The 22920-nt window shown below is 44.1% G+C and overlaps 1 protein-coding gene across 1 annotated transcript; it reads left to right on the top strand.

Annotated features, from left to right (window-relative positions):
- Positions 1–7462: 7462 nt before the first annotated feature.
- GREM1 (gremlin 1, DAN family BMP antagonist) lies at positions 7463–19260 on the top strand. Its single transcript, XM_014847302.3, has 2 exons — positions 7463–7709; positions 16435–19260. The coding sequence occupies exon 2, from the start codon at positions 16436–16438 to the stop codon at positions 16988–16990; it is 555 nt and encodes a 184-aa protein (XP_014702788.1). The 5' UTR covers positions 7463–7709; position 16435; the 3' UTR covers positions 16991–19260.
- Positions 19261–22920: the final 3660 nt, after the last annotated feature.

The raw sequence follows: 22920 nt of genomic DNA on the forward strand, positions 1-22920 counted from the left end.
ATTTAAAAGGACTGATTCCTTCCCTTCCCTTCCCCCTTCTCTCCCTTTCTTTCCTTCAAGGAAGATTGGAAACACAACAAGGGGCTCAGGCTAGTATCCTGAGGTTTTTGTTAGGCAAGCTTTTGGAGGTTGCTAGTGCTGAGAGGGGGCCACAGAGATTTGTCTAGGAAACATATACAACTAATCTGTCCACGGACATTCATGGATTGTTCTAGCTAGTACAGTAGCTGCTGCAGGAATCCTGATTTATTTTCAGAAAGTTTTTCTTCTTTGGCTCTGTGTCCTTGTGGCCAAGAACCACACTTTACAGTCTTTCAGAGGCTGTCCTGTCCTCAGCCATGCACGGTGGGCATGTGGGCAGGCGGACATATGCCTCTGGGAGATCCTGAGATCCCGTCACCACTCAAGCTGATGGGGTGACCAGTCACCAGGAAACCCCTGCTGCACCTGGGAGACCCACGGGACATCATCTGGAAGCCAGTATCTGGGGACACACTGTCATGTTGTCCAGTCCAAAGTATATCCTCTCTATTCTCTTTCTTGTCACACAGACAAGCATCACAGAGTGTAGAACCAAACATTACAGGCAAGGCTGTCTAGTTTCCTTGGAAATGTTTCCATCATACCGCCCTGGCCTTCAACATGGGGGAAAATGCAGCGTGATGCTCATCTTCAAGTCTTCCTTTCATATTCTGGATGTGAGGACAAAGGAATTTCACTTACCGTTGGTTTCTTCTTTCTCTGAGCCTCTCCAAAGACACCACATTTCTCTAGAGAGTGGGTCCCAAATGCCTTATGTCTACGAAGCTCTTTACAAGCATTAATAGACAAATGGCTGGTTTATATAAAGCACACATGTATTACACTGACATAAGCAGCGAGGAGCCCACAGTTTACATTTTTTTGTCTTTCTTTTAAAAAGGAATGAGAAATCATATTCCAGATGATCCAACCTTTTAAGCTGGGGAGAGGAGTAAAGAAGGAACCGAGATTTAAAAGAGATTTAAATTTGGACCCTTTGTGAGCTAAGTATAAATTGGCCTACAGCTCATGTTGATCTTTCAAAGGAAAAGCAGCTCTTAAATTTACTTTTACACCTTCAGCTCCTTGCTTCGCTGCCCTGAGCAGACTCCAAAACACTGAACTTACTTTTGAGTCCCTCATTTAAAAAGTCAACTGATACTGTCACTAATAACAATTAGTAAGACAGTAAGGCAGCTTTCGTCCAAAATCTCAAGAAGACAGGGCATAGCTGAGCTTTCAATGGCCATGTGTTCAGAATTCTTTATAAGTAAATTCATGTAGTATCCAAATGCATATTTCTCATATATATGTTCACATTTTACACAACCAAATGTCTTGAAAATACCAGTTCTTGAATTATTTAAACCATTTGGCATTTAGGGTGCTTTTTGGTGGAGTAATCATGGTGTTTAAATACCATTCTAACACAGTGTACAGTGTTGACTTTCACTACGCAGTGTACAGTATAGAAGGGACGTGGAGGGGTCATGGAGATCAGACAGCAGTGAATTCCTCCTCTGCTTCATACAGCTGTGTACCTTTGACACTGTTACACCACCATTTTGGACATCGGTTTGCTCATCTTTATAAAGAACAAATAATAGTAGCAACTTCATAGAATTATTGTGAAGATTAAGTTAGACAATGTATATAATGCCTAGTGTTTGGTACATATTAAGTAGCTAATAAAAGCCAACATATACTTATATATATACATATATATACACACACACACACTTTATATCACTGGAAAGAAATCCATATACATATACATATATATCATGCGTGTGTGTGTTGTTTATGTATGTGTAAACAGTGGTTATTGTGGGATTATGGGAAATATTTATTTTCTCTATTTTCCAAGTTTTCTATGATGAGTTTATAATATCTTTTATAATGTTCTAAAATCTTTTAAAAGATGTAACCAATACAAACAACTTATTAGGACAGTTACAGGAGGGGGAAATCACATGTATGTTTCCATGCCTTAAAAAAGAACAAAAAGTGAACAGGTAAATCTTAAAACATGGCTCCTAGCAAATAGCAGAAACCTTGAGGGAGCAAAGGCTGGAAATGAGTTAAATAAGCCACAAGTAAAAGAAGAAAGATCAGGGGACAGCCAAAGACAATGGGGGAAAACCAAGAGACCTTCAGTTTAATAACCATCCTCGGCAGATCTTCTCCAGGCCGCTGGCATATTAAAATCACAGCAGAATGAGCTTTTCTTGGAAACTGTACTAAAAAAGATTTAGAAAATGAAAAACTACAGCAGTTCAAGCTCTAAGGGAAAGCAGAAAATCAATAACGGATTAAAGTCCCATGCAATTTTTTCCAAGAGTGAGGTCACGTCAAACAGCTCACAACAAATAGGAACTTTTTCAGACTTAACGAGTCACGCAGTCTGCAGACAATGCAGGAGCCCCATTTCGAGGCGGTTCCGTTATCTTTAGGCGCTGGGGATGTGAACTTTTACTGAGAAATACATTTCTGTCTTGTTTCACCCCCGTATCTCTGCCAGCAGCCTCTCTTGCTACACATTTCAGGCATTTTCTGGTCTCTTTTTCTCAAGTTCTGTCACTGCAATGAAAACATCTTGAGAACTCTAACTTTTGGTTAAAATGATTCTTATAATGTAGGCAAAAGAGAGCCAGAAGGGTTTGCCATTCTGTCCATGCCCCTCTGTGGGGTATTTATACCATTTACTAGTTTTACCAAAAATAGAAGTTACTGTGCCATTTATTGGAATGGTATCACTGCTTTTCTTCCTCCCTCCCTCTCTCCTTCCTTTCTCCTATGCAAGTACTGAGTAGCTTTATCAACCACCTACTATGTGGCATCCACTGCCTTAAGCACTGTGAATATAAGATATATAAGACAAGACCTGTGCTCTTTTACTTTCGTTATTTTTGTTTTAGCGCCAATTGAACTCTAAGATCCATGCAGACACCACCGTTTATTAGGTGTCTGTTATGTTTCTGGCACTTTCACAGAGCTCATTTTACTTAATTCCGTCATCCACCGAGAAGTGGGTATTATTACATTCCTATAACATAGATGATTGAATTTAGGCTCAGAGTGTTTAAATATCTGGCCCTATGAGGAGGAGTCAGGAATTTATTCTGATTTTTCTGACTCCAAGCCCAGTCCTGTTTCCACTGTGCCTACATATTGACTATGAAGGACCATGTTCATACTTCTATGCTTTCGTTTTTGTACACTGCACTGCACATGTAGTATACACAATAAATACATGTATGGAATTAGGTCTGAATTGCATTACAATGGTCTGCATGATTCATCCTTTCATATGCTTGTATTTGGCAGCATTAGTTAGAATTTTCATATGCACATGCATTTTTCATATATACGAAACCGATGAATATTTTACCACTTATGTGTCAAAAGCAAAGTGGATACCTGAGAGCTGACCCTCTCCTAGAGGAGACACATCAGCAGACATATAAATACCAATGAGGGCTTGTATATGTTCTGAAAACATGCCTACCTTGACTCAAGCTGGTTACAGAGGACATACAGGAAGGAAAAATCCCCAGTGCCCAAATGACGTCAAAATCACTCTCTTGAAATCATGACAGAAAGATCAAATTTTTTTTTAATCTTGAGAAATTAAAAAAATTTCCAAAATGTAAAGAGAATAACCTAACAAATTTCCATGTACCTGTCAACCAGAAATTAAAATTGTCAACATTTTATCATATCTGTTTCAAAATTTTTAGTAAAATTTTTAAAAACACTATGGAGTTAAAATCTCTTTTATCTTTCTTCCCCAATTCACCCCTCTCCCCGATTCCATTCTGGTGGGCACCATCAAAGGTCTGGTTTCCAATCCACTGTGTATACATTACATAAACACATATGTTTTCATAAACAATTTATACTATTGTTTTATTTGTTTATTATAAAATATACATAATGGTGTCATACTGCTTGTACTATGTTACAAATTGTTTTTATTTAAGCATCACTATGTTTCTGAGCCCTACATTGAAATATAAAAATCTAGTCTATTCCTTTTAGTAGCTGTAGAGCATTTTGTTATATGGATAAAATAATTTCTTATGCCTTCTGCTACTTCTGTTGATGGACACTAAGATTGTTATAAAAAATATTGTAATAGAAGCGCTCGCAGAAGTTTCTAGTCCTCGTACATGTGCTCAGGTTCTTCTAAGGTGTTTACCTAGAAGAGGAATGGCTGGGTGGGATACTAGGTGCTTGTTTAATTTTCTCACACTTTGACATATTTCTCTCTGAAATAGTTGTACTAATTTACACGCTCACTGGCAATGCATTTAAGTACCTGCTGCTCCATACTCTTTTCAATGCTGACTATTGACAGATTTAAATCTTTGCGAATCTGCCAACTAAACCAGGGTATCTTCTTATTTCAGTTTGCATCTCCCCAATTTACCAGTGTAATCTAGCATGTTTTCAAGTTTATTGGCTGTTCAGGTTTCTTCTTTTGTGAAGTGCCCAGTCGTGTGCTTTGCTAACTCCTATTGGGTTATTTGTGGAGTTTTTTTCCTACTAATTTATAAGAGAAATCTATTCTGGATATGAATCATTTAAGTATTATTTGACAGTTGCAAATATCTTTTTCTTTAACCATTGTTAATTTCATTATCACTTTTTTTTCCTTTAGGAAGGGCATACAAGGTCAGTTCCAAATAGGGCTTTATTCGTTTTTAATCCAATGCAAGATGGCATAGATAGTCTGCAATTAGATGAACAGTATAAACAGCTTCTGTAGATCTAAGCAAAAACTTCCCTATAAAGACCTTCAGTTCTTCCTCAAATCTGGAGAGTAGCCCCCTCTTAGCATCTTGGGAATTAGATGGAGACAAACACATTCTATGGATAGGTGTGCAAAACAAGAGAAATGGACTTTGTTTGTACCAATCAGTAGCTGAGCAGGATCCACACTTCTCACAACAGCCTCAAAGTAAGTTGAAAGTAGTTTCTGTGAGTGAAATTTATCATTTAGTGACCATTGTTTAGGCATCTCAGATTTAAAAAGTTAACTTTGACTACATGGAGTCATTCTACTTCTTCCCCCTCTTACTAAGAGCAGGTTTCAGTTATGTAATTATGGTTAAAGAGGTCTGAAGAGTTTTTACTCTTATGCCTTCATCCTGATGGGATAATGGTTTGCAATGACTGGTTGAGAACCGTGAAAACACAAATATGAGGCAAAAAGCTTGGATAGCTGTATAAATATTTACAAACATACTAGAGTATAAACCCTGTGGAGGTGAGGGCCCATGTTTGTTATATCCATGATGGTTATGTCCTCAGCATTCGGCTCAGTTAAGAATCCTAGTTAGGGGGGCATGTGCTGAGCATTCTTAATCCACTTCTATTTATTGAATCCCAATTCGGTGTTAGACACTTTGTATTCTATCTGCTTCTTGTAATCAAAGTGACCAAGATAGACAAAGTCCCCACCCTCACGACACTTACTTTCTAGTGGCAGGGGAGTTAAGTGACAATGAAGAGAAATGATGCAGTGAAATGGGATAGAGAGCTGTGGGGTGGTGGGATGGGAGAGTTTCTGTTGCAGAGTGTGGTTATCAACAACAGTTACTAGATAGAGACAGATTGAGGTATACAAAACCACAGCGTCAGTGCTCGAAACAATTACTTCCACTTCAGGAGGAAAGCTCCATCTCTTTGTATTTTTATTTGGAGCAGTTTATATGAGTCTTGAAAAAAGTGAGGAGAGCCTTGATTTTAGATCAGAAGGAGTTAATGAATTTGTAAAACATGCTCTCTTGTCTTTTGGGGAATGGTTTACACGCCCAGAGAACAGCTAGCTCCTAGGCTTTACGGTGAGTTTTGGCTGGACTGTTAACCGCCCAAGTGTTTTGTGTATTTCTGACCACCTCTCTCTCCTGCAACCCATTCGACCAGGATAAGTCTTTAAGCCCCGTTGAATTTTCCATCCTGCAGCCAACTGCAAACTATGGCTCACTGGATGATTTAACAAAAAATTGCTGAAAACACTTAAAGTGCAGCCCTGAGTTCGTGGGTAGAAACTGCGGTTTGCACAAACACAACATTCAGGCAATGAGGATTCTCTAGATATTGACTTAATGCAGACTTCTTTCTTGTTTCATTTCTTTTGAAAAATCGATTGCAAGTTCCTAACAGAACCTCATAGACGTTCAGTGTTCCCTGCCCCGTCTCCCTAGTGCCTGCCTAAAGAGCAAAGACCATGCTCTTTTGGGGTTTTGTTTTGTTTTCTTAGCCAAGTACTTAAATCACGAATGTTTCATAAGTATCTTTTGATGGGTTTCATTGTTTTGTTTATTTTGCTGTGGTAAGTACAGACACCTTCAAATTCCCTTCTCTAACAGCTTTTTTTCGAAGTCGTCATCCGCCGCGGCTGACGCAGCCGGTCTGCAGATCTTGCAGCGGGGTTGATTTTTGCACAGGCTGTAACTTTGACACTCGAAGCTGACGGCCTCTTTGAGGAACCAATTTTCAAGCTAAGAGAACAAACGAAAGTGTTCTCTCCTCTTTGAAAAAATATTTATGCGCTTGGTGTGTTCGCCACTATTCATAGGGTTCTTACTAATGAATACAGAATGTGACATCGGTTTTTCACGTACGTGGGTTTTTGTCTTAAATTTCTGGGGGGTTATTTCTCTTCTCATGTTTTATTTTCCTGATTTATTCATCTTTAACGTACTACAGAAAACCTCTTCTCGCCTAGCGATTGTTCTCTCTCTTTTTTAAGCTGTCTCAGGAATGGAAATCTTGACTTTTGAGGGTCCTTTGCGGTTTGTTCTCCCCCGTTACTCCCTTCTGTACACTCACAGCCGAAGCCGCCAGCGTCCGAGCTGAAAGAACCCGTGGCGGGCGAGGAGAGGAGGGTGTCATGTTGGCGACAGGCTCCTGCTGGCGGCCGGCGAGCCCGCCGGGGTTAACGGGGGCGCCGGGGTCAGAGCCCTCGAAGTTGGGGGCCGCGGGCGGAGCCGCGCCGGAGCCGCGGCGACCGCTCAACCAGAGCGTCCTGCGGTCCCGCTCCTTCCAGCGGGAAAGAACCGCCCGATCTGTCGCGATCCCACGGAGATCTTGCTCGTCCCAGTGCAGTCTCCCCCACCGGGCGCGTCGCGGGGCCGACGCAGGCGAAGCGGAGCTGGCGAGAGGAAAAGCCCAGGCCCGAGGCGGAGGAGGAATGAGGGGCCGGGAGCCGGGGGGGATTTCCTCCCGCGCTTCCCCCTCCAACGGGAGCGGAAAATGTGATTTGCTGTGCATTCCAGGCGCGGTTCCCTGGGGTGACCTCTCCCAGCCGGCCTGGGCGGGGGGAGCAGACAAAGAGGCGAGGCAGGCGGAGAGGGGACCCCGCGGGGAGGCAGGAGGGGTGCGGGGGGCGGGGGCACTACCGGGAAAGGGGGCGGATAGCAGGTCCAGCGGCGGCGGCGGCGCCTGGCCAATGGAGAGGCGCTGCCCGGGCGCCGCGCTCTGCTGCCGGCATTTAAACGGGAGACGGCGCGATGCCCCGCACTCGGTGCGCCCTCCGCGGACCGGGCGACCCAGTGTGCAGCGAGAGCGTCACGCTCTGTCCGGCTGACCCCGCGCCCAGCCCCGGCGGCTCGGGCCGCGGCCGCACAACCGCGCCACGCGTCGAGAGCGCAAGCCTAGAAGACCCGCCGGACTGACAGGTGAGCGCCCAGGCGCGGATCAGGGCGTGTGTGTGTTGGGGATTATGGGGAGGCGCAGGGGTCTGCAAACGACTCCCTCTCCCCGCTCGGTGCAGACGCGCGGCAGCTCTCGGTGGGCGCCGGCCCAGGCCCCGCGGTTCCCTGGGATGAAGCTTGAAGAACCTTAGCGGGGTCCTTCCTGCCGAGGTCGTGGCTGTCGTGACCTCACCTTGCGCGATCTGCCGGGAAAGCCCGGGAAAGCGGCTGTTAAGAGCCAGAGCGATGGCCCCGCATCGCGTTTCCATCTCCCAGAGCCCGGCTAACGCGCTCCTGGTGCGCGTGGCAGCCGCGCCTGCCAGACGCGCACGCACCGCAAGGGCGCGGAGTCCAGCGGCGGGCGCGCGGGAGCAGAGCTATGGTGAGCCGGCACAGTAGGGAGCAGCGGGGACCTGCGGTTCCGCTGCAGATGGCGGGGCAAGTTGCACTGAGAGGCCCCCATGTATTTGAGGCGGGGCCCTGGGGCTGGGGACGTCTGAGGGCTCCCGTCCAAGTGCCGTGAGTGATCCTGCGGCGGGCTGGAAGATCCGGAGAATCGGCGATGGGTCCATTCGCCCATCCTCAAGGTGAGATGGAGACTCGGGCAAGAGCGGAGCCGCTGGGTTCGGTTCGGCTGCGGCAGAAACCCTAGCGTCGTGTAATCTGACGGCTGAAGTGCGGCGCCCTGTCCCGGACGCCGAGTCCAGTGATCCCGCTGTGCTCACGCCGCGAACACCGCACACACCCACGTGCTGGCTGTGCACTCGTGGGCCCTCGGTTCCCTCTTCTAGGCATCTCTCCACCCCAGGCGCGCCTCGGCTGAATCGCGGACGTCCTGGCGCCGGGCAGAGACAACCTGCCGGGTCCCACTTCCGTGGGTGCCTCTTAATTTGTGTCCTAGAGGGCCCCGCCTTGCCTCGCTAGCGACGGACCACGCGGGACTGGCGGCGGGAGGCTGGTCCCCGGCTTGGACGCCCAGGTCCTCTCTGGTCCTCGCCCGCTGCCTTCTCACACCCACTGACCCCTCTGCAGCTCGCGGATGAAGGCCGGGGGTGTTGGGACGTGGGGGCTGTCACCTCGCCAGTCGGAGTTATTTGTAGACTTCAGGTTTGGGAGGAACAGATGCGCCACCACTCTGGCTTAGCATCGTCTTTGGATCCTAGCTTCGCCTTGGGGGCGCCCCAGCCTGGCATTTGTTCGCTCTCGGCTCTGGTGATGGTCCCCGGGCGAGGTCGGGGGCAGACAGGAGGTGACCAAGTAGTAGTCAGTGAAGCCCTTCCTCCGCGCCCAGAGGGGCCTGAATGGGCTCCCAGGACGAACCTGGCTGCCGCCTCCTCCTCCCCTGCGACTCCGAATCCCGGCTCTTTTAGACAGAAATATAGCCTCAAAGTTAGGGGTTAAAAATCTCTTCTTAAATAGTACAAGGGCAGAGAGGCGACCATCGGTAGGTAATTGGATCTCCTGCTGGAAACAGCAGATTCGAGCGGTGTGCGCGTCTGTTTATGTTCGCCTTCGAGGTGGTGCCAGGACACGAGTTGATTAAAACAATCTATTGTGTTAAGTGGGTCACAAGGGATTTAAGCTGTCGCAGGGACCCCAGAGTAGCGGCTTCCTTCTGGCTGTACACACAAGTTAAATAAATAGTGGAGAAGAGGTTAAGATAACCCCGATCCCAGGGTGAGGGGTCTTCTTTCACCCCAGGGCTTTCCAGCCCCCCTTCCTTTGGTTCTTTCCTTCTTTTATTTGGGCGGGGGCAGGGGTGCATGGGGTACTTAAAGGGATAGACTTTTCAACGCAACGAGGGAAAGATCTTAAGAAAACTACAGATTCTCATCTCCTCCCTGGTATACCCAAGTCTAAAACATAGGTGATTTGATTACTATCACTGGATAAATTGCACTCTCCAGGTGTTAGTATTAACCAATTATTTAAGAATTCTTTGGAACTGTAGTTACTCTGTGTGTGTGTGTGTGTGTGTGTGTGTTTAACCCGAGGGCATTGTAGGAATTAAAGTCTTTGTAAACTTTGTAATTTCACAGGTTTCCTATTTTCTTAAAAGTTCAGTTTGAGTGAAATGTTTTGGTAACCCACAATCCATAGGAAATCCAAGTTGGCTAACACAGTCTTTATATGAGTGGTTATACCGGGAAGAATAGAAAGGTATTCTATCCCCGTATCTCTGAATGAGAGCTGCCTGCCTTGTCTTCTAAACCAAAGCCCTCAGTCTTAATGTTTAAGTGTTAAAAGCGAAATAATGACAAGAAATTTTATGCCACATACCCCTCTCCCAAGAAAGCCTTGTCAACAGCAAAGCTGTGGAGCGTGTCCTAGAACAGAGAATAAAGGACAGCCAGGAAAACCTAAACCTTTTACGTGGGGGTGGGGTGGGGGGAAGTGGTGGGATGACTGGAGCATCCAGCTGAAAGGCACAGATCAGGCAAGTGTTACCAGCTTATGACTTACATCTGCAAGGAATTTTCTTTAGTTTTAACATATGCTCTTAGAAATGCAAAGTGCAACAGTAATTCCTGGGACAAGAGAAGTTTTTTTTCTTCAACACCTGAACATACAAAATAGATAGTTACTTGACTTACAATATTCCTCAAACTTGATCGCATTAGAAACAAGTCCATGTGTCACTTGTTAAACGCTGCGCTGAGTGTCCATAGAATAGTGGTTAAGGACGTGTGTTTGGGGGCCAGGCAGAACTGAGCTCAAACCCTGGATCTCCCACTCAGGAGCTGTGTGACCTTGGAGAGATTCCTAACTTTTCTGAGTCTGGATTCCCTGACAGGTAAAAGGAAGACAATATCATCTACCTCATATTTTGTTGTGAAAAATACATTATAAAATTTGGTTGGAATTTAGCATAATTCCTGGCATGGTGAGGTTCAAAAACATAGGTAACTCTTATTATGAGTAGTGGTATTGGGAGAGGCCATGACATTATATGGCACCAGGATATATGACAAGGTGGTTCTGAAATTAAAGCCCAAATCCCACTCACACGGACGAACACACGTTTCACTACAGTACAGAACCTCTAACTTGGCTGTCTCTCAGTAGTGCTGCTCAGTGAACACTTAATATTTATTGCTTTCTAACTTGTTTCTTGTTGACCACGAGAAATGGATACAATCTTTAACTTCACCAAAAAATCTTCTGATGAGCATAGAGCTCCTGGGGTACTTAACTACCAGCTCGTCTGCTCCCTGCCTACGCCTTGTTGGGCCCCACCTGATTTAGCCTGAATGGTCTTCAGAATAGGGAGGTGGTAGTTAGTGTACTTGCAACACATAGAGGGTAAGCCTTTATCTTAGCTTCCTGGTGCACCTTGTCTGGAAAAAAAATTAACCCTTTATATTCTTAAGAAATTCTCTACTTAATTTCTGAAAGTTGACTATCTTTTTAAAAATTAAAGAGCAAATTAAAAATAACCTTTGCTCTTCTTGAAGATTTAGTCCTGAGGAAAAGGAATAGATTATAAACCTGGCCTGCACTTAGAGCCCTGGCTGGCACTTCCTTTATTTTTTTATGCTGGGAGAATCATTTGACGTTGTGCCTGTTGAATGTCTTTCCAGAACTTAATTCATCAGGAGGAACTGATCAGACGTTCAGGCACAGACATCTGGCTTGCTGACCATTGTCCCTTCAGTGTAATTCCCACTCAATACTCCATTTAACTGATTATAAGCAGGTTGGTTAGCTAAAATGAGAAACAGGGCAAGAAGAGTGCTGGAAGGAGCTGGCCTAAACTTTCCCAAAGACATCGAGAACATTGGAAACAATTCACACATAGTGTTTTTATTTCTGATTCCTCACAATCAGATGATTGTGTTCTTAGAGCTTGTGAAGATTGGAGTAAACCACCATGACGCATAGGACAGAGGTGGCTAATAAGCCTTCTCTTCCATGCAGATGTTTGCTCTTGATAGCTCAGGGAAACCTGAAGGAGAGCATCAGGTAGAGAAGACCAGCTCTGAGAGTATCTGTCCTCTGGGACAAGTGGATTGGAGGGGAGGGCAATGGGAGAGGAAAAGAAAGGTGGGGGTGGTGTGGGTCTTGCTGGTGGAGAACAGTAGCAGAGAAAGCTCACCGTGAAAATAGGATCACATTACTTGCAGAAGCAGAAATACAGTAAGGGGAAGTTGAGGCAGGGTTTGAAAAGAAGAATATTGTCTGCAAAGGAGAATAACGGGGGGGTCTTTGGATAGTGTCATGCACTCTGGGACCATGGGCTTCAGCTTTAATTTAATGATGTGAGTGGGTCATTTCGTGAATGCAATGTTTGCAGCTGCTGGTTGGACGTGGGTGGTAATTCATAGGAACCTAAATCTGGATTAAGCATGTAGATTGGTTTTGATAATGGGGCACTCTTCTAGCTGTTGATGTGGAAAAGAATCGTCCTCCATGAATTTACATCTTAATTTCCTCCATGTCTATGATATTTACAAAGTGTGAATTATTTGGTGGCAATACAATTGGGATTTCCAGAGCCAAACAGTCCTGTTTCCTTCACTGAGTAATCAAGACGAGTTTGGTGTGGGGGAGAGGTTATTTCGATTGACCACATGACTTGACAGAGCCCTGCTTCTAATATTAATTATAGTTCTCGTGCCCCTTACTCTTACTCACGTGGAATAAGCAGAGTCCTTCAGAGACTGCTCTTCTCTAGGAAGCTCAGGTCCCTATTGATGGAGAGTCCTGAAGCTGCTTTTTACTTCTTTCCAAATAACTAATTAATTGTAAGGTTTAAGAACTTGAAAGCCCTGCAATAAGTGCTGAAGGTCTTTAAAGCATAGGGTTTTTAAAAATGAAAAACTGTTTCATAGTATTTTCTACACCTAGTAAATCTTATTTTGAGAAAAATTTACTTGAAAAAAAAAAACAAGAAAACACCTTGCCACTCTCTACCCCTTTGGCTTATGGGGTACACACGTTCCCATGGGAACAGGAAGTCTGTCCAAATTAAAACTGAAAACCACAGTTGACTAATTTTGAATGTACTGCTTTATTGTTGGTTTCTGCCATAATGAATACAATGGCTTCAGTTAGACAATAAACCCCACAGCATTCTGCATGGGAGCAGGTAGAAAGTAGTGGATATTTGGAGGTTTCTAGAAAAAGGAAGACAAGTCTTAAGAAGCTCCCTAGGTTAGAAGGAGTTTGCTACACTGAGGGTCAGAAATCAAAAGGATTGATGTTGGCTCTGCTGCTCCTTGACACGTGTGGAGGCATTTTAGAATGCAAGGAACAGACACTGTAAACCAATGTGGTCTCTAACAATCATTCATTTGACAAATGGGCCCTGAGGATAAGGTTATAAATAAGCCCTCATGACTCTCAGCCTGGGTATTGATTTAATGACAGATGTGAAAATGCCAGAAAGGAAAAGTTGAATATATAGAAGGTGGGTCTGGAGACAGAAAATTGCATTTTGGGGACAGATGGTTGTGGGACGGGATGGCCTGATGATGTGAACCTGTGTCATATACAGTCAACATACATCCCCAGTCACTCTCAGATTGGCCTCTGTGATATTGGGCTCTGAGGGCCTTGCTCTGGGAGGCTGAGTTGTCCTGGAGCCATTTTTAGGAGGGATGGGGAAGAACGTGGGTGCGGGCCCAGGGCTGTCTTGTGTGCTCCTCTTTGAAATGGGCAGAGAGACTGAATGTTAGTTTAGATACTGGCCCCAAGTTGAATAAATAGCAAAAATTTGTGAAGCTTCTCAAATTCACAATATTTTTGCCCTGGAGACTGACCTATCGTGGCTCAGGTTATCCTGGTCTCTGGAGAAATCAGCACTGCTTTGTAACTGGACTTTTCTCATGAGTGATTTTTTTTTAAGACAAAACAAGGAAATTGATTTTTTTGTTGTTGAGGCAAAAAAGGCTCTGTTTAAAGGACAGGGATGTTGCAACATAAACTGACAAAAGCCAGGGAGTCTACAGACAGAGCAGGGGCTGAATGTCACATTGTCAGCTCCAAACTTGAACTTGTCCAAGAGTATTAGGTTAGTGTTGGAAAGATGGTGCCATTTAAGGATATTTTAAATTTAATATTTAATGATCTTAATTTGACATTATCCTTAGGGTTGCCTGGTTTTGACTTACACAGACTGTCCTTTAGAGAATGTAGAGTCCACACTGCCCTTGTCTTTGAAAGGTAATTGCTCTAGTTACTGATACCAGCTTGGACAGTTCCTTGGGGGGCCATGATAAGGTCACTATTAAATTGCGCTTAGTGGTAATCATGGGTAACACTGGTGTACAGAAGAAAGCAGGGGAATCAATGGGTGCTTCACAGCTGTATCCTCAGGTTCAGATCCGTGGCGGGTGCGGGAGACAGGGGAGGCCTCAGGATTCAGGTCAGATTTGGTGTGATGGCCTGAGGAGGGAGGCTATGAATTTGAAACTGTACTCATTGAAAAGAAAATCCTTCCACATTTTAGTAACTCCCTCTGTGCCCCGTGGCTGCAAGTGCTACAGGTCTTGCTACTCAAAGCTTGTTAGAAAGGCAGACCTACTAAATCAGAGTCTTCATTTGAACAATAGCCCCAGGTGATTGTCTGCACATTCAGGTTTGAGAAACCCCATCCCAGGAGAATCTTTATAGGCTGATGCTTCTCTCTTGCACTCTCCTTTTTAAAACGATGCTTTTTCCTAGATGTGGAGAAAAGGGAACTCTCATACACTGCTAGTGGGAGTGCAAACTGGTGCAACCACCATGGAAAACAGTATGGAGAATTCCTCAAAAAATTAAGAATAGAAATACCATATGATCCAGCTATTCCACTGCTAGGTATTTATCCAAAGAACAGGAAAATATGAATGTATAAAGATACGTGCACCCCTATGTTCATTGCAGCATTATGCACAATACCTAAGACTTGGAAGCAACTTAAGTGCCCATGAAGGGATGAATGGATAAAGAAGATGTGGTATATATATATATACATATGGTGATGGATTGTAATTAGTCTTTGGGTGGTGAACATGATATAATCTACACAGAAATTGAAATATAATGATGTACACCTGAAATTTTTATAATGTTGTAAACCCATGTTATCACAATAAAAACAAGGGAATAAAATTTAAAAATACAGAAATAAAAATATGGTTCTCCTCCTCCTCCTTTTCCCCCTTCTCTGTCTGCCCTGCCTTCCCTGAACACCGTGCCTCTAGAATAGTCCCCCTTTCTCTGATTTACATTCCTCACTCCATTCATTTTTTGGTTTCTCCACTTGCTTTCCTGTTTTGCTTTTTTTGGTCAGTTTTCCCTCTGCCTCTTCCCCTTATTTAAATATTTTTTTTGTCATTGTTCATGGGCCATTGCCCTTTCTGACCCACATCTAACTCTAGACCCATCCACAATAACTCTCTGTTGTTAATTTGTTCAACATATCTATGGCACTTACTAATGTAAATATTTGCACATACCTGTTCTCTTGTGCCCGTTTTCTACCTTCTAAGTTTTGTCACATGCACACATTTATGTGAATGACATATTTTATCATTTAAAAGTAGAAAAATGGGGGCCGGCCTGTTGGCATAGTGGTTAAGTTCGTGTACTCCACTTCGGTACCCGGGGTTGTAGGTTTGCATCCTGGGAGCAGACCTAGCAGTGCTCATCAAGCCACTCTGTGGCAGCATCCCACATAAAGTAGAGGAAGACTGGCACAGATGTTAGCTCAGGGCCAATCTGCCTCGTACACACACAAAAAAATTAGAAAAATGTCTCTCATGGTATAACAAATATCTGTGCCCAATTTAAAAATGAGAATAAGTGAAGGGTCCAGGAGTCTCCGGTGTAATGTGATCTTTCTGGTAAAGTAATTCGTCCTGTCTGCAGTACTGCCATACATTTGGGTAGTTCTCAACTGCTTTCACTTCTACATGAAATTTGATCTGAACAACCCATCTGGGGAGGCGGGGTATTTGTCTCTTTGCTCAAATGAAGTTATTTGTTGAGAAGTAAAGAAATGCTTCTTTCTGTCAGATAGCAAGTTGTTACCCCAGGACTTCAACTAGAAACTCAGTCTTGACTTTTCATCCAGCGCTCTTCCTGGGAAGTGTTCTCTCTCTGTCAAATGCTTTCTGGTCGCCCCCACGGGTCTCCTCCCAAGGCCTGATAGGCAGTCAGCATCTTGTAAGCATCCAGCCAACTGAATGAGGCACAGCTCAAGAAGCGCTCAGGCTAGTTGGGGAGAAAAGACTGGGAGCGTTTGCTGGCGGATGAGTCCTCTGGGCAGTGAGGCTGATTCATCTTGCTACAAAACCACATAGAAAATAAGCTTCCCCAAAGAGGTGCAAAGGTAATCTGGCTTTCATACAGAGGGAACCTACTCAATATTGTCACGTACAAGAATGAATATAGTTAGGTGACCATAATACAAAGTCAAATGTAGTTGGTGTCAGAAGCAGGAAGAAATTCCTGTGGGAGTCCATCTGATGAAGAGGTAGGCCCTGGCTGAGTTCACATCTTGGCTTATTCACTGTGTGACTCTGGACAAGCTACTTCATGGCTTGATGGCCCAGAGGATAATGGGAATAACAGTACCTAACTTATAGAGATATTGTGAGAAGTAAATGAAAGATTTTACATAAAGTATTTAACAAGTGCCTGATAAAGTGTTAGTTGCTATTATTAATGTTTTGATTAATTTTCCATCTTTTGTGTCTCCCCTCTCTGTGCTTCCCTCCTTTAGCATGAGCCGTACTGCCTACGCTGTGGGAGCCCTGCTTCTCCTCCTGGGAACCCTGTTGCCCGCTGCTGAAGGGAAAAAGAAGGGGTCCCAAGGTGCCATCCCCCCACCAGACAAGGCCCAGCACAATGACTCCGAGCAGACTCAGTCTCCCCAGCAGCCTGGCTCCAGGAACCGGGGGCGGGGCCAAGGGCCGGGCACTGCCATGCCGGGGGAGGAGGTGCTGGAGTCCAGCCAGGAGGCCCTGCATGTGACCGAACGCAAATACCTGAAGCGAGACTGGTGCAAAACCCAGCCCCTTAAGCAGACCATCCACGAGGAGGGCTGCAATAGCCGCACCATCATCAACCGCTTCTGCTACGGCCAGTGCAACTCCTTCTACATCCCCAGGCACATCCGGAAGGAGGAAGGCTCCTTTCAGTCCTGCTCCTTCTGCAAGCCCAAGAAATTCACCACCATGATGGTCACCCTCAACTGCCCAGAACTACAGCCACCCACCAAGAAGAGGAGGGTCACTCGCGTGAAGCAGTGTCGCTGCATATCCATCGATTTGGATTAAGCCAGGCACACCCAGCCTGGCCTAGGGATGCAGCCCCAGGCAGGCGCAGAGCCAGATCCCAAACGACCTGATTCTTATTGGCTTAAACCTAGAGGCAAGGAGAACCATCAGCAGCCTCCTGACAGAAGCCTGCTAGTGCGTAGTTTGTGTGCATGATTGTGCATGGGTGCCGTGGGTGTTTGCAGACACCAGAGGAAACTCAGTGTCTGCTGCAGGGCACTTCCTGTTATGTAAATGTATTTGCTTCCACAGGGGATGGCATGTTCAAAGGGGCAGGGCTGTGTTCTGGTTCTTCCTTTGTCTTCCGTGTGCCCTACTGGGGACCAGAATCTCCCTGCAGAATGAATGTTAATGGAAGAGGCTACTCTGAGGGCAAGAGACCTGTTTTAGTGCTGCATTAGACTTGGAAAAGGTATTTCAGCCTGTGCTTGCTTCCTCCCTTCCTCCTCCCTTCCACGGTCCATCCTTCTTAGGAGCTCGATGGCTATTTTAGCCTCGTCTCCTATCTGCCAAGGGTTCTGAATTAACTCAGTTGACCATAGATGTAAATGTTTCCCATTTGGGGAAGAGCCACCAGACTCTGGGGAGGCTGGTGTGGACAAGGGCAGAAAGGATAGAGAAGTGAGAGAAGGGAGGGACTGGGGATGAGGACCAGTTGGGCTCAGCAAAATTTCAGTAGGGAGATGTGCAGAGTCTTGAAAGGCCAACCCCAACACAGAGACCCAAGCTTTAGCAAGTGTTTTCCTGGTATTTAACAGAACTCAAGTGAACAGAGGAGAAAGGAGATTGCCAAAAATCATTAACTTTGGCTGTCACTATGATCTGCTGAAACTAGTCCTAACCCAATGCCAACCTTCAAAATGCATATGGACCACTCCTATTTTCAGAACCAAGTAAGTGAGCTAAACCAGAACAGCCCCTCCTGCTTTGTCCCTCGGGTGGACAGTAGATATAATTCAGAAACCCTCTACCCAGGGATAGGAAAAAACAAAACCTATAGGCAGAAGGACCTAATATCTTTCCTTTTGCTGGTTGTAGTCACCTCATTCCCAGATCATTATTTCTGTGTAATGTTTCTGAGAGCCACAACCCCGTGTTATAAAGATTCTGCGTCTGCTGAGCGTACCTGAGAGTGAACACCAGTCTAAAGGAGAGAGTTTAGGGCCTGCTCCATTTTAGCTAGAAGTATATTTTGGGTCTTTTCATTTTAGCCTTTGATAGGAGTTTGAGCTGGAGAGCAGAGGAGAGTAAGGAAATAAAGGAGATTGCCTCTGGCTGAGGAGTGGTTTGATATCTGGGAGGAGCTGTAAGGGATATGACTTCCCCTTCCTCCTTTGCCCTCAGAGGGTCTACTGGGAAACTCCAGTTAGGAAATCAGAGCATTCAGTGCATTTAGCTGCCTGTCTCCTGCTGGTGGGATTCATGTAACATGGTAACAATTCAGAACCTACTGGTAAGATGCTGTCCTCTCTTTAAACTTGGGCTACTCCCAATGCCTATTTAGGATTTATCTAATAACCAACGTGCAAGGTGGGTAAACCATAATGCATTTTAGATTTGGCTAACCTATTCTCTTCAAGCCTGAAGTTTTATGTGTTACACCCCTCTCCTTGCCCCTGCCAAACACTCTTTATGCTTCCTATCAGCCTCCCTAGCCAAGTCATATGTAACATGGGCGACAAACACCGTAGACTTGCATTTCAGTTGCCCATCATGACTCCAACATTGAAAGAACCATTGCAACAGAAGAGGCTGCTTTTATTTTATTTTTATTTTGGTCTAGTGCTCTCTCAACTTACAACTAAACAGGAACCATACTTTGAGGCAGAAGTTATCTTGAACACCCAAAATTTTGGGTCTAATTTTAAAACTTTGAAACTCACTACTGATACTTCTACACCAGGCGAATTTGTGCGAACACATAGTCTGTGCGTTTCGTATACACTGTATGCCCCTGCCCTAAATCTTTCTATCATCCACATCCTCCAACAATAGAGCACAGAATGGATTTACTTAAGCACGCAAATGCTAAGCCAGAGTTTTGAGGGTGGGGGAGAGGAAAAAGAAGGGGAAGGAGCTGAAAATGTAAAACCACACTAGAGAGGAAAAATGACATTCGGAATAGCAGACACTGAATTTCTCTTGCTGTTTTAACTCTGCCACAGGCATGCAGTTTTGTTAAAAAGAGATGACTTAAGTTGGCAGCGGTAATCTTCTTTTAGTAGCTTGTACCACAGTCTTGCATGTAAGTCAGATTTGGCTTAAGTAAAGAGAATTTCCTCAAAATTAACTTCACTGGGATAATCAGCAGCATAACTGGCTTAAGAGCACGGCACTAGCCAAAGAGGGGAACGTCTGCTTTTCTTACTGTGCCTATAATAAGACTAGCACAAGTACGGTGTGTCTTCCAACATTTATTGAAAGTGCCATATCTGTTACATATTGTATTGGAGTCACCGATGATGTAATGATATGTTTTCTTCATTACTATAGTAGATTTTTTTTTATGGCCAGATATTTGTGATCTCGATCTTTCCTATTAAAATAATGCCAAACACCAAATATGAATTTTATCATGTACATTTTGTGCTTGGCCTTAAAAGAGAAAAACACACATCCTGCAAGTCTATAAGTTGTTTTTTGTGATTGTAGTTCTTCAAAGTTAAAAATGTAAGCGAAAAATCTGGGGAAAAGGATAATTTCCACTGTGTGGAATGTGAATAGTTAAACAAAAAGTTATGGTTATTTAATGTAATTATTAATTCAAATCCTTTGGTCACTGTGATTTCAAGCGTTTTTTTTTTTTTCTCCTTTGTTTGACTTCCTCTGAGTTGAGTGCAGAAGAGGCTGGCACATCGTCTGTTGTTGGAGGCTTTCTATGGAGGGAGACAATAAAATCTTAACATAGCTGAACATGTGTTACATAGTCAAGACCTGAGCTTTTATTTTTTTAATTGAATGTTCCTTAAAGGTTAACATTTCTGAGGCAATATTAAGAAAGATTTTAAATATTATTTTGGAAGACTTAATGACATGTGTATACAAACAAATAGCAGAGAATAGTGAATAGTTCACGAGTCCTTTTAAGGAGAAAATCTAAAATGAAAAATGTATGTACAGAACATTTATAAATGACCAGTTAATGCTTAAGAGTGAAAGTAGTTCTATTGATTTGTCATTCTCAAGATATTTAATATCAACTGCATTATGTATTATGTCTGCTTTAATCATTTAAAAACAACAGAGGATTATATAGACTCTAATTGTAAGGTACTTTGCTGTGTATAAGGATGAGAGGGGATTTGCTAATCTCATTAAAGTTCATTTGGTTTAAAGCAGTTTGAGGAATCTGTAGCTAGAATTTAATTTCACCCCAATAATGTTCTATATAACCTTTCCCAAAGAGCAACCAATAAATTGAAACTCCTCTCCATATGTGTGTGTGGGTGTGTTTTTAACTGGTACTGTTCACAGGGTAGCGGTGGGGCAGGGGCGTGGGAAGGGAGGTAGAAAAGAGATGATTAGACCTCTTGTCATCTCAAAGAGAGTTAATGTGTTTCTTCCACCTCGACCTTTCAGATTCCACTTGATTTCGGTAGGACACCTCAGGCCGTGGTAGTTAAAGGCTGGGAGAAACTGGTGTGCAACAGAAAGTATCAACCTCTTCCCTAGAGCTGAAAGAAGAGCTAGAAAGGGTTATGAGAAGCCTTCATATAGTGGAAGAGTGGTCATACAGAAATGATAATAGCTTTATTTTACAGTGTTTAAGGGAAGAACGAGAGAAAGATTTTGGGCTCAGTAGAGGGAAGAGCTTTCTAATGATGAGGGTGATTCAGCAATGCAATAAGCTGCTTTTGAGATGGTGAATTCCTTTGTCCTTGGAAATATGAAAACATGGTAGGTATCATTTGATAAGGATGTGTGGTAAAGTGAGTTAATTGCCTTGGGTATGCAATTGAACTAGTGGATTTCTGAAGTCCCTTCCTACTCAGACATACGATACAGGATTTCTACTAGATATTAGAGCTCTGACAATGATAATGAAAATCCCAGCAACTATGCTTGGAGTGCTTATGCCAGACACTGCACTAATAATTTCATTTGGATTATTTCCCACTTAATCTTCAAAGTAGCTCAATGACATGTCTCCCATTATTATCACTGCCAGGAGGTGATGAACTCATATGATCTTACTGCAGCACCTGTATCCTTAAGCACTATGCAAAATTGTGAGATTTTCAACTTATATCAGTTTGTTCTTTTAAGGACAGAACATAGCACTGTAAAAACAGATCCAACTCTTGATTACTCACCGCCAATGATTAAGACCATCCTGAGCTTGTAGTTGGCATCACCAGGAGCAATAGCTCTGAAGCATTCAAATCCTCTTTGCCAATTCTCTTTGTTATGGCATCTGTGGACTTGGAGGGGAAAGATGACAGCAAATACCAAGGAGACAGTGTCCTCAGAAAAGCCACACCTACACCCGGGAGGTAACATCTGAACAGGATAGTGGGACTGGATACAGAAAGGCATTCTAGATTTAAAAAAAAGTACGTGGCAGGACATCAGCAAAAATGTTAGAGTTGGTACCACCAAGGCGGGGTCCTCTGCTTGCCACAAGACATGCCAATAGTCAGGAGGCAAGGTTGTAGGAGAGAAAGGACTTTATTACAGCTTGTTAGCAAGAGGGAAGATGACCACCTCATGTCCAAAAGAAGCATCTCACAGAACAAAGACTGCAGGCCAGTTATATACGGGGCTATTCTTCAGGTGGAGGAGACAGCTGGTCTCTGGGTGGGGGCAGACATCTGGTCCCAGCTCCTGACAGTCCTTTGTTTTACTGGATATGTATCAGAGAATGGAGCAACACCCTATACCCTGATCTTTCGGTTGTCCTTGATGATGGCTATCAGCATAGGCTCTCTGCCCCAGGGTGATCACATTCCTAAGGAACTCAAAAGAACATAGTTATCTTTTTTTTTTTTTTTTTGAGGAAGATTAGCCCTGAGCTAACTGCTGCCAATCCTCCTCTTTTTGCTGAGGAAGGCTGGCCCTGAGCTAACATCCATGCCCATCTTCCTCTACTTTATATGTGGGATGCCTACCACAGCATGGCGTGCCAAGTGGTGCCATGTCTGCACCCGAGATCTGAACCGGCGAACCCCAAGCTGCTGAAGCTGAACGTGCCCACTTAACCACTGCGCCACCGGGCTGGCCCCCAGAGCTATCATCTTAAAGCAGCTGGGAGGAGCCACAAAATCTACAGAGCTTGCCTGAGCTAATTAGAGGTCATCTAAAGTTATAATATGGTTTCCTTTCTACAATATGGCTTCCCTTATGTCAACTTTGTGTTGAGCTGGTATCAATTGCCCCCTGTCAGTTAGACCCCCAGCATAATCATATGCTGGTGTAGGGAATAGGGCTGTCATGTCCAATCTGACTACTTCCTGCTGAATCAGGAAAGTGTGAGGGGACTCTGGCATAGAAGAGAGTTACCCACTTCTTAAAATGGGCCAGGGAATTTCTAAGAGGGAGTTGTCGTGCTGTCAACTTGAAAGCTTTGGTGGATAAGGGAGATATACATTTTATTCCCAATTTAACGACTAAGCAGAATAGTAGACCTATTAATACTAAGGTGAGGCCCCATTTTATTACACCCACAAGGATAGATCCGATCCCAGCTGATATCCAAGAGAAAAGGTTAGTAAACCAGTCACCTAAATCTGATAAGAAAGGGGTATGATGGTTTACAGTTGTCTGTTTCCAGGTGGCTTGTTCCCTTATTTTTGCGGCAGATGTGTTCCCAAAGTTAGGCCTATATTGTGTGAACAACTAACTGGGTATTTAGTAAGAAATATTTCTAGAAATACAAAAAGAAAAACAAGGTTAATGGTGGGAGCAAGTTATAAACCAATTTTGGAGCCCAG

This window comes from Equus asinus, chromosome 2 (genome assembly GCF_041296235.1).
Source record: "Equus asinus isolate D_3611 breed Donkey chromosome 2, EquAss-T2T_v2, whole genome shotgun sequence".
NCBI lineage: Eukaryota > Metazoa > Chordata > Mammalia > Perissodactyla > Equidae > Equus > Equus asinus.